The following is a 12,100-nucleotide window of genomic DNA, read 5'->3' on the forward strand; positions in this document are numbered from 1 at the left end:
TCTTATCACTATAATGAACTGTGCCATCATAATCTTGTGCTAATTCCGATGTCTATTGTTCAAATGTTTCTCTTTCTTTGTTATTGATTAATAATGAATAAAATGTCTATTTTGAAAAAAAAATCCCCCCCGCTGTTCTATGTGGTCCGCGTGCTTTGCCCACTTAATATTGATTTTTAAAGACGCCACTGCTCACTTGCTGTGATTGAAACAATGCTATATATCATGAGGTCCTTCAGTAATACCAAGCATGTGACGTTATTGCCACTAGCGCAGGCATTGATGAACTATACATGGTGTATCGTTCATTCCAGGTACTCCCGGCTACTGAACTGAAGCCCACGGAGCAGCAGTCTCTCCCATTGCACAGGGTCTGCAGTGCTCGGTTTCCTTACTGCCAGCAGACTCCCACCTTTGAGAGAGATGCTGCTACATCCGTCAGCTTGCGAGGTTACGTTTTCTAGAAATGGCACACTGACAGCACGACAAAACAGCTGAGAACAGGCGTTGGGGAAGGTCTAACAGCCAGTCACTGGAGAGGGTGATGAGCCAAGCGCAGAAGAGTAGGTGATGAAACATTTCGCCTTCAGCCAGAAGGAGGTTTACGTGGCAATCAGAAGAGGGAGGTGAGGGGGGGCAGATGCAAATTTTACAGACACGGAACGTATGTATTAGAGCAAATAAGTTGAGAAGCTGAACGCACAGGACGGGCGATTAACAAAGGAGTCGGAAGCGCTGTCAATCCTGTCCGGGACGGCGCATTGACATAGAAGAGGGACTGTACGTGCCACTGAGCTGTGGGCGTGACGCGCGCCGCCAGCCTGTGTGACCCTGAATCAGGGGCTGCAGCCGAGGGTAGAGCTGTCACTGTTCACCGGCCTGTCCTGGCGCAGCAGCTGGATCCCGTCTTGGCCCGGGCACCTGTACTGTCTACCCGGTGCATGTGTGGTAACAACATGTCCGCGCCGCTCCCTGCCATCGTGCCTGCAGCGAGGAAGGCAACTGCCGCTGTAAGTAGCACTCGCTGCTCTCTTTTCCCTTGTGCCCCTGGGAGCAAGTGTGCGTGCTGCCCTCCTCCTGTACCCTCTCCCCACCCCCCTGCCCGGCCGCAGTAGTTACCCCTTCGGGGTTTTTCAAATTCACCGCCTGCTGCTGAGCAGTCCTGCTTTAACAGGTGCTGATCTAGTCAGGGGTCTAACTTATAAGGGTGGGGTCGTGGGGTTTCACACACATTTCTCCGAATCTTGCCGGTTTAGGGGGCTGTGTCTAATGAGTGTTTGACCTCGGGAGCTGTTGTTGCTTCATCCGGCCTCCACGGAAGTAACTTGGTGTACTCTTTAGTCAGCCAAGTGCTGTCCAGCAGGCAGCAGTTAATGCAAAGCTTCACAAAGCGTTCTGCCCGTTTTACAAGCAAAACATTTTATGTCCCTGATTCCCATCTGATGCGTTGGCGGGGAATCAGGAAGGTGTGCCCAGGCTGCAGGGCCACGCTGCGCAGCTCCAACAGGAGCAATGAGGACAGTTTCTGTCCTGCCCCAGAACTGCTCCCGTGGAGCGGGGTCAGGGCTTTTATTGTAAACGCCTTGCGTCACAGCGCAGCGGGACGCCAGGCGGATGTAACATTCCTCCTTTATTTTAAACAAAACATTAACACATAAACATTACTTTGGCAAACTGTTCTAACTAAGGAACTGTGTAGTCTCTCGAGTGGGTCTGCTACCACTCATAGGGGGTCATTACGAGGTTGGAGGTAGCCATGGCGCTGTTAGCGCCATGGCTGCCTCCAAAATCGTTCCGACTCCAGTCTGGTGGATGGGCCAATTACCGGTCCATTCCGACGTCGGCGGGACCGGTAATTTCCCCATTCACCAGAGCCATTCCCCATTCCCATTCGAGCCCCCATAGGGCTCAATGGGAAGGGGGAAGGTGGCAATAACGGTACCGCAAATTGCGGTACCGTTATTGACCCCGGTATCCCTTTGCGGGTCCCGTCCTTAACGCCTGGTAAAACCAGGCGTTAAGGAAGGACCCGCAAAGGGAACTCGTAGTAGGGCGGTAAGGGATTACCGGCACTGGTGCCGGTAATCCCTTACCTCCTACCTCGTAATGAGGCCCATAGTCTCTGAGTCTGGCCGGAGGCCGGGGCACAGTTCTTAAACTATATCGTCCATCCCTGGGTGCGAATCCCTGGCCCCCCTCTGGTTGCTCACCTTCATCGTTCGGTTCACCCAGAACTGGTTCACTCAGCGATTCCTCCACTCTATCGTCCATGGTCGCTTCGCTTTCCGGGTGGTCATGTCCCTCCCCCATGGGTGGGTCCTCTTCATCCTCCGGTTGCCGCTCGCCGTATGTCCAAAGATCCTTTGGTGCTGCCTTGAACCAAGACGCATTTCTCGTTACTTGTCTTTGTCCCCTTCTGGCAGTTATCATGGTGCCATGCCTCTGTCTTATAGTCCATGGGACAGCGTCATATTGGGTGTCTAATTTAGATTTTGATGGCTTTCTCACCATGACCACTTGATCACCAACTCGGTGGTGGGACCTCTTGGCATTCCTTTTGTTACTCATATGGGCATTTGCCACAGTCCTCCTTAGTTCGGTGCGTTCACGGTCATGCGTGTCTGTGCTCCTGCTCGGATGGTGTGGGATGGATGAATTGATGATTGCCCCATACATCATGTCCGCCGGCGGTATTCCCGTTGTGCTGTGGGGTGTTACCATGTAGTTCCTCAGAAATATGTATAAGTCGACTCTCCAGGCGCTTGCGTTGACGCGCAACAGGCACAAAACTGTGTTCACTGTTTGCATGACGCGTTCAACATCGACATTGGCCTGTGGCCATCATGGCATTATGTGGTGGTAGTGGATGTTGAGTTCCGCGAGGTATTTCTTGAATTCCTCTCCTTGGAATGGTGGGCCGTTTTCACTCCTAATCCTCCTTGGAAGGCCATGCGTTGTGAACATTTTCTCGATTGCGGGTATGACCGCCTCCGCTGCTGTGGAGTTCACGATTTCGACCTCAGGGTACCTGGAGTAGTCGTCGATCGCCACCAAAAGGTATGTGCCTTCCTGTACTTGGCAGAAGTCTATGCTGATGGCGTCCCATCTAGCAGATCCTCGCTCCGCTCAAAGGATGGGCTCTGGATTGGGCGGTGCCCCCGTTATTTGGCATGGGAGGCAGGTGTTGACCAGCTGCTCGACTTTCCCGTCGATGTGGGGGAACCAGATGCAGTGCCTTATCCGTGCCTTGGTTCTTACCATCCCCTGGTGTCCTTCGTGTGCTGGCGCTACTACTCTGTCCTGTAGGCTTGCAGGGATGACAATCTGGGTCCCTCGTAGGATTAACCCCTCTTCTGTGATGGATAGGTCTTGTCTGACTGTGAAGATTCCCGTGAGGAATTGTTTGGCCTCCGCTGTTCTGTGGTGGATGCTTTGTAGGAAAGACTTCCATTCTCCTGATATGATCGTGTCTTTCACCAGATCACAGCATGGGTCGTTTTGCGTGGCCTCTGCGATGTCTCCTATTCCGAAGGCTCTTGGCTTCATGGTGTGTATCACCTGGCAAATGTGTTCCTCCGTTTCTTCCGCCACGTGTATTTCCCCCGGTGTTGCCGCTCTTGGGTGTCTCGACAGGAAATCTGCCGGGTTACCACTGTCTGGTTGATAGGCTAGCTCAAAGTCATATTGTTTAGATGTAACAGCCACTATGCAATTCTGGCAGGGGGGTGTGATGATGTGCCTGTGAATATCGGGAGTAATAGTTTGTGGTCCATATAGGTCTTGAATTTCCAGCCATATAGATATAGATGAAAGTGGTGGCAGCCCCACAGTACTGCGATTGCTTCTTTTTCGGTATGTAAATATCGTTGCTCCGTCGGTGTCAGCGCGCGGGATGCATAGGCAATCGGCATTGATTCTCCTGTGTTGGCCACCTGTATGAGGATGGCTCCCAGAACCACGGGGCTGGCGTCAACATACAGTTCAGTTGACGGTGCGGGGTCATAATATGCCATGGTGGTGTCTGCCGAGAGTGATGCCTTGATGTGTTTGAATGCTTCTTGGCAGGTTGGCCCCCAAACCCATTTCGTGCTGGCTTTCATGAGTTCTCGTAGGGGTTCTGATAGTGTGGCCAGGTTTGGAATGAAGGTGGCCATACCTAGGAAACTGCGAACCTCTGTCTGTGTGGTGGGGGGTGGGGGGTGAGGCAGCTTGGATGTCCGCTACTTTTTGGGGGTCTGCCAAAATGCCTGCGTTGTTAAAGGTGTAGCCGAAGAAAGAGATGTCCTCCTTTAGGAATCCGCTTTTCTCTTTGTGGATTGTCAGCCCAGCACTCTCAAGCCTGCTGAGTAGCATGTGGAGCCTTTGTACGTGTTCTCCTCTATTTTCTGCATGAATAAGAATGTCATCACTGACATTTAAAACCCCCGGAATGTCGCGTATCAAAAACTTCGGCCGCCGATGAAATTCCGAAGCTGAGCCTCTTGTATCTGCGTAGGCCGATATGAGTGAAGAATGTCGTGATGTACTGGGAATCCCGGTGTAGTTTCAATTGGTGATATCCGGTGTTCAGGTGAACCTTAGAGAATATCTTGGATCTCGTGAGGTCTGCTACTATTTCATCGAGGGTCGGGGTGATGTTCCCGTTTTATTGCTGTGTTGGGGAGGCGCATATCAATACATATTCTCACTTTCTCAGTTTGTTTGGGCTTCTTGGTGACGACCATGGGTGGCACCCATGGCGTAGGCCCAGTCACTTCCTCGATGATGCCCGCTTTTTCAAATGCCCTGAGCTCCTTTTCCACCTGGTTTTGTATGTGGAACGGCGTTCTTCGGTGTCGCACTGCTCGCGGCTGGACAGACTCATCGATGTGCAGCTTGATTGACTTCCCCTTTAGGTACGCAATCCCTTTGAGGAGGTTCGGGTATCTTCTGAGAATGTTGCCGACGTCTTGTGAGTCTGTTACTTCGCATATGAAACTTATCAGTCCCAGGTCCTCTGCTGCGTCACCACTCAGGAGGCACTCTATGCCTGCGTTCACTATGTAGATTTTGGACTGCAGTGATTTTTCACCTTTGCTGAGTGTGTTTCGAAATCTGCCTACTATGGGCAGTGGAGTTTTGCACCCATATGCAAACACGTGTCCGTCGATTTTAGGGCTGGTTGGGGCCGTAGTTTTCTGAATGCAGTCAGCGGCATGATGTTGACGGACGCCCCGTGTCTATAGTCATTTGCGTGTATTGCCCTTGGATCGCTACTTGGCATTTTCACCTTCGCAGTATCTTTTTGGGTGTTGTGCTTCCGTAGTTCAGTGCTAAGATTAGGTATACTTTCTTTCCTTTCTTCCATTGGTCGTTTGCAGCTTCTTGCTGGTTCTGTGTCACATCGTCTCCTTCCTCCTCGGTTGACGAATTTGTGGTTTCGATGCGACGGGCGCTGGCCTGTTTCTTTTTCTTTCCTGCATTTTTGTCCTTGGGTGTTTGTGGTTGTTGTTGTGGCACCCCTGACGATCTGCATACTTTTGCGTAATGGTCTTTTCTGCCGCATGCCCCGCATGTGGTACCCTGGGCTGGGCAGTTGTGTCGTCCGTGGCGAGGTCCTCCGCACCACCCACATTCCATGGGTCCTGGGGTTCTGTGTTGCCATCTGGGGTGTGTGCTGTTTCCACTGGTAGGAACCGGCTGGAGTTTCTGTAGGGTTGTGCCCATGTATACCGCCCTAGCATGTGCCAACTACGTCTGGCGGCCAAGTTCCAGGATCCTGTTCAGGGATATTCCTTTTTCGCTTAGCACCATCCTCCTTAGCTTCTCTGAGTGTATCCCATTTATGAGTTGTCGTCTGATCTCCTTTTCGTTATCCGTGAATTCACATGATATTGCAAGTTTCCGGAGTCTGGTGTGATAGAGACCCAGTGTCTCGTCTTCCATCTGGATGGTGGTGCAGAATATAAATGTTTCATAGTCTGGATTGAGCTGGGGCATGAAGTGGGCCGTCGGGGCGTCCTTCGTCTGTTGGTAAATGTCGAGGCAGTCCGTGATTGCCAGCGAATTGAAAATGCGTAGGACCTCGTCCCCAACATTTAGTAGGAGGTGCGACCTCATTTTCCTTGATGTGGTAATGTCTATGCAATCCATGGCCATCTCAAATTTTTGTATCCACAGTTGCCATCGTGGGCCAACCGATGATGGGTCGGTGTATGGGTCAAAGGGGTTGAGTGCGATGGTTGAACCCCCTTACGGGCGTGTCTGCGGCGTGGATGGTGACAGGTTGGCGGCTATTCTGGAGGGCGTGCCAGGCCTAGGAGTGGACGTGCCTGTTGCCATTTTTTTTTCTTTTTTTTTAAAATGCGCCTGTCGGTGTGCACTAGTGGCAATTGTTTTCTCACCTTGGAGTGTAGTTGGTGAGTCCTGTTGGTATCTCCGTTATGCGTCCACCTGTTTGTCCCAAAGCTCCTTTTCCACCACTGTTCCACCTGTTGTCCAGTTTGGAAAGGTCTGCCCAATGGTGTATGGCCACCCAGTGCCAGCTTATCATACACAGTTATGGGCAAAAGTCAAAGGTAAGCCCAGCGTTTGCTGCATGGATTTGCTTCAGCTGATTTATGAGCACGTGAGAGGAAAAGAAAAAAAAAGTTTACAATTTTTTTTTCTTCAGGTGGGGGTTTGGGTGCCCCCACTGTGGTTTCCAAAAATTACGGCCTTGCTAGGGGCTTTGTGTGCTGGGCGGCGGCATCGTGCGTGCCATTCTACTCGTTTCCTCGTCGCCAGTGTTATGTCCCTGATTCCCGTCCAATGCGTCGGCGGGGAATCAGGGAGGTGGGCCCAGGCTGCAAGGCAGTGCTGCGCAGCTCCAACAGGAGCAATAAGGACACGGACGCTCGTGCGTTGCTGTCCTGCCCCTGAACTGCTCCCACGGAGCAGGAGCGGGGCTTTTATTGTAAACGCCTTGCTTCACCGCATAGCGGGGCGCAAGGCGGATGTAACAAATATGTTTTCGTTTTTTTTACTGACCAATACATTGCAAGCCTACTTTAAACTATGATAAGAGCAGTTATGTTCTCTTCATAAAACAACACAGGAATTTGCATGCATCTCAAGTGGTTTGTCATGCGTTCCTCCTTCACTTGCGTACTCCACCTGGTATTGCTAGGAATGTAACTGCCAAGTAGCTAGATTTTGATTTTGAGCCATTAATGCTTTGCATTTAGGGATTTGTTTTTCGTCTGGAAAAGCAACACAAAAATTCCCAGAATGCCAACTCATGTTTATTAACAAGGTAGGTGTAGTGTAATAATCACGCCTGATAGTGGGTAGGTAACTTGATTTAATAATTACATGGGCAAGGCAACAAACATACATGAATGACAGTTAACATCACTGTCATGGATGGCTCAAAGTCTCTGGATTGTCTCTGTAAGCTTTGGAGCTGCTGGGCTCCCGTGGGAGGAGGAGCGCTGGGAACGTCTTCTGCTCCGTTGCTTTCTCGCACTCAAGTCACCGGCTTCCGGCTCGCGTTGGGGCCGCGCGCTTCGAGCAGAGCGTGTCCGGCGAGAACTCGGTGTACCGAGTCTCGCGAGTATGCTCTAAATACCTCAGTTTGATGACCAAGAAGCAGTTACTCCATTACATAATACTTATACTTCACCGGTCTTCTCCAATCCCTCCACCATCAGCCGGCATGTCGGTTACTTCGGGATTTAGGCTGGACTGCTCTATTTCTGTCTCCGCTTCTATCTTGGGTACCCTAGGTGCGTCTGACTCTGGTTACCTTGCTGACACTTGGTCGGGGTCTTCTCGTGTGCATGTCTGTGTTCTTACTCTCCCTTGCAGGTGATGTCTCTCAAACATTGCCACTAGTTCCATTTACAACTTTCTTGGGTGCAGACGTCATTTGATCGGCCGACTGAACTTGGGCCTAGTCACTTGATCTTTGTGTGGTAACCAGATTTTAATCCAATCACCTTATGTAACTCCTCAACTTTGGGCTGCTCTTCGTTGGTCTCTCCATTTCTTCATCTATGTCTTGCTGTTCTTTATCCTCCGTACTGTATCCTCCATGTTCACCTCTTCAACTATGGAGGTACCAGCGTGGATGCTGCTCTTCTTCCTTTTAGCATCTGGAAGGGTGGCACTTGGGTGATACCATTGGGGGTCAAGCGGTGGGCTGCTTTGGCTTCCTTAACTGTTTTAAATGGGTCCTCCCCAGCTGTATTGCCCCTTTGTTAAACCTGTTTGTCCTTTCTACCAGACCATTGGCCTGGGGGTGGTACATTGCTGCTTTTGATTTGCTTTTGTGTTTTATTTTTTTTTCTTCATGAAAGTTACAATTTCTTGTGAGACCGGTTGAACCCCATTATCGGTGACCATGTCTTTTGGTAGTCCTTCCCTCTGAAACATGGATGTTAGCACTTCAATCGCTGTCATGGTGGTGATGTTTGGCACAAATTCAGCTTCCACCCACCTAGAAAAAGACAGTCATGAACACTCCATAACAATGTTCTGGGGCATTGCTTCCAAAGGGCTGATGAATTTTTCCACAACCACTGTATTAGTGGTCCCTGTCTTGTCTTCAACCTCTTGTCACTATTAAGACACTCTTAACATCTGTCGTGTCATGGTACTTCCTGAGTGCGCCCTACATAGGATGATCTTTCTCATGCCCAATGGCGAGGTGAGATCACTTGACTTCCCTTGATTATCAATCCTTCTGCCTCAAACATTTCTCCAGCCACTTTCCAATATGGCCTCATGCCCTCTGGGATGGTCCTTTCCACCAGCCAGCCTTCCTAACCCATTTGGTGAGTCTACACATTGTGTGATCTTTACAGGCTTCTTCCAATGACACTCGCCCATTTCTAGGAAATCCTTACTCTTTAAATCCTGGATTGATGTCACCACGCACTCGTCCTTGAGTAACATGGTAGCCTTCTCTCAGTTTCACGATAGCCTGTACATGCAGTCTGCCTGGGCATTCTTTCACCCCACTATATGCGTTATTTCATAAGTATATTCTTGTAGTTTTGCTACGATGCGCGATGGTCGAGGCGCGGATGTTTTTGCCTCTCCGGGGTTTAACATATGGATCAATGGCTTGTGGTCTGTATATAACCTTAATTTGGTTCACCATATGTATGTCCTGCATTCCACTGCCCACGCACATGCTAGCATCTCTTTTTCCACCGCTGAGTAGTTTTTTTCTGCTTTGGCCAATGCTTTGGATGCGAATGCCACTCTGTGTTCTGTATCTCCCTTCTTTTGGGTCAGCACGGCTCCTAGACCATACACACTGGCATCAGTGGTTATGACTGTGAACCACGCAGGATTGAATGGTTGCAAGCATGGGGCTCTCATGATCCTTCCCATTCTAGATTCAAACGCCACTTCCTGCTCCTATGACCATGCACACTCAGCTTCTTTTTTGAGTAATTCTCTCAGCGCTGCAGTGACCTGAGAAGCTGGGGACGAACTTTGCATAATATTCAGCAAGCCGTAGAAACAATCATAACTCATCCTTGTTCTCGGGTACCAGGGCTTTTATAATGACATGTAACAGGTTTTTCTTGGGACCGATTCCATGACTGGATATATTGTATCCCAGGTATTCCACCTCTTTGGCTCTTAGTACACATTTCCCATACCTCAACTTCACCCCTGCATCTTGTACTTTCGTGAGGACCTTTTTTAGCATAGCATTGTGCGTCCAGTCATCTTCAGGGTAAACTAAAATATTGTCTTGAAAATATGAGACATTTCCCACATCGCGTAGCAACGAGTCCATCATCCGCTGGAATGTGGAGGCTGCAGATGATAGCCCAAACAGCATCCTTGTGAACTGATGGTGCCAGACGGTGTAATGAACGATGTGAGGGGCCTTGATTCTTTGTGCAAGTATATTTGGTGATATGCGTCCCTCATGTCCAGCTTGAAAAATACTTTGGCCTCCTTCATTATTATCAGTTTGTTAGTGCTGGGAAGGGGTAGCTTTCTGTAAAAACCTCCACATTTTGTCTGCGAATGTCTATGCATACCCTCAAATTGTTTGAGTTCTGTTTTTTTGATTAGCACTACTGGACTCAACCACTCGGATGACTCCACTTGAATGGTTCCCTCCTTCACGATCTTTTCTAGTTTGAGCTTCAACACATTTCTTGCTGTCACAGGCACTGGACACGCTTTGTGCTTTACTGGGACTGCATTGGTTCTGACCATTTATCTTGTGCACATATTTCTTGATCCTCCCGGGCCTCTCCGAGAACAACTTGGGGGAAATCTTCTTTGACACTGGCGCTCCTCCTGCATTTACCACTATTATTTGGTCCCCCCCCCCCCCTACTGGGTTCTAGCTTGATTTTCAGTTTGGCTTGATTGTCCCATCCCAGGACCATTGGACCTTCTTTAGCAAAGTAAACTCTGGTCCTTTGTTATCTCCCTTTAAACTCAATGACACAGTTGGCATACCCTAACAGACTTACTGAGGCCCGTACTGAATACGGTTGGCTTGTGTCTGCCTAACACTTCCACGTTGTCTTTTCTTACCATTTCCTTATATGTGTGGATGGGTAGTATTGTCAGATCTGACCCTGAGTCAGCCATCATTCTCGTCTCCTTTCTCTCCACCTTGATAACGCAATGTAGCTTTTCCCTCCTGGCTTTTGATCTATTAACCATCACTATGATGGGTCTTCCTTCTTCTTCGGACAGACTGTTTCCTTCATCCCCTTCTTCTGCTTGTACGGCTGTCACTTTTTTGTTGCACCACTTACATGCGACTGCAAAGTGCCCAAACCTCTTGCAGTTGGAACACTCCTTGTCCCTCGCAGGACATTCTCTGTCGTTGGCTAAGTACCTTGTACGGGCACATCTGTGACATTTGAGAGGTTCCTTTCTACCCCATTTCTCCCTCTCTGAGTTCAGACAACTGTTTCTCTTTCTTCCCTCTAAACATCACAGCCTGCACCTTCGTGGCCACCGAGCCACCAGCAAACTCCTTGTGTCTGGCCATAGTCTCTTCTACTGCTCTCGCAATCTCAACAGCCTTGTCCAATTGAAGTTCTTTCTCCAAGACGAACTTGTCATGATTTTTTCTGCTGTTCGTGTGTACCGTGAGAATATTGGAAACCATGTTTTCTGCAATATTACCAAAATCATAAAGGGCAGCCAACTCACGTAATTTAATGACGTAGTCATCAACGGATTCAGCAGGTTCCTGTTTCTGGCTGTAGAACCTGATTGTATGCAGTACCGTGTTCTCTTGACAATTCTCCTCACTGCTGCCTTGTACACATTATCATTGTCGTCCACATTCACTTCTGGCGTGAGGCTGGCGAACATGCTTTGTCCTTCCACTCCCAATGCGTTGAGAAGCATTGCCCTCTTCCTCGCACCCGTGAAGTCCCCACCACCCAGTGCATTCACATAAGTTACAGAGTCTCCCACTGAGGCCATGGTATAGTGGGCCTACCTGGAGTTTGTAGAAACAGCGCAGGTGGCATCGCGACTTGCATGTCAGCCGTGGGGTTTCAGATGATCCTTGCTGCCAATTATGTTGTGTAATAATCAGGCCTGGTAGTGGGTAGGCATCCTGATTTAATAATTACATGGGCAAGGCAACAAACATATATGAATGACAGTTATCACTGTCATGGATGCTCCAAGTCTCTGGACTGTCTCTGTAAGCTTTGTAGCTTCCTGGCATCCGTGGGAGGAGGAGCTTCGGGAGCTTCTTCTGCTCCGTTGGTTTCTTGCGCTCAGTCACTGGCTTCTGGTTCCCATTGGGGCTGCGCACTTCGCACTTCGCGCAAAGCATGTCTCGTGAGAATTTGGCGCACCGAGTCATGCGAGTGCGCTCTACAGTAGGGCTGGATGGCGTCCTGGGAACACTAAGCGATAGTATAAAGCTTTTTGGAATGTAGGTGCCTCTGTGAGGCCCTTTTTGGATGATCTATGTCACGTGTTAAATGCTCCTTCAGTGCTGGCATCCACAGCCATATCATTTTGCAACTTTTAGTACTACATTTATAATGGAAATTGTAAATTAAATATTGTATAAGAAAGTAAAATTAAGGCTTTATCTTAGTTGGCAAAAGTGGGCAGTAGTATGAAA

At 49.3% G+C, this 12,100-nt stretch overlaps 1 protein-coding gene across 2 annotated transcripts in view; it reads left to right on the forward strand.

Moving 5' to 3' along the window:
- The first annotated feature begins 801 nt into the window (after window positions 1-801).
- Window positions 802-12,100, forward strand: part of LOC138497518 (acyl-protein thioesterase 1) — a 1,189,877-nt gene continuing 1,178,578 nt past the window's right edge. Inside the window, exon 1 of one of the 2 annotated variants that reach the window (XM_069621049.1) lies at window positions 802-1,010. In XM_069621049.1, coding sequence (XP_069477150.1) covers window positions 942-1,010 — 69 coding nt within the window. In that variant the 5' untranslated portion in view covers window positions 802-941. The remainder of the gene's footprint in view (window positions 1,011-12,100) is intronic. The other variant, XM_069621050.1, reaches the window with a different exon arrangement.

This window comes from Ambystoma mexicanum, chromosome 5q (assembly GCF_040938575.1).
Source record: "Ambystoma mexicanum isolate Mex_15411 chromosome 5q, UKY_AmexF1_1, whole genome shotgun sequence".
Lineage (NCBI taxonomy): Eukaryota > Metazoa > Chordata > Amphibia > Caudata > Ambystomatidae > Ambystoma > Ambystoma mexicanum.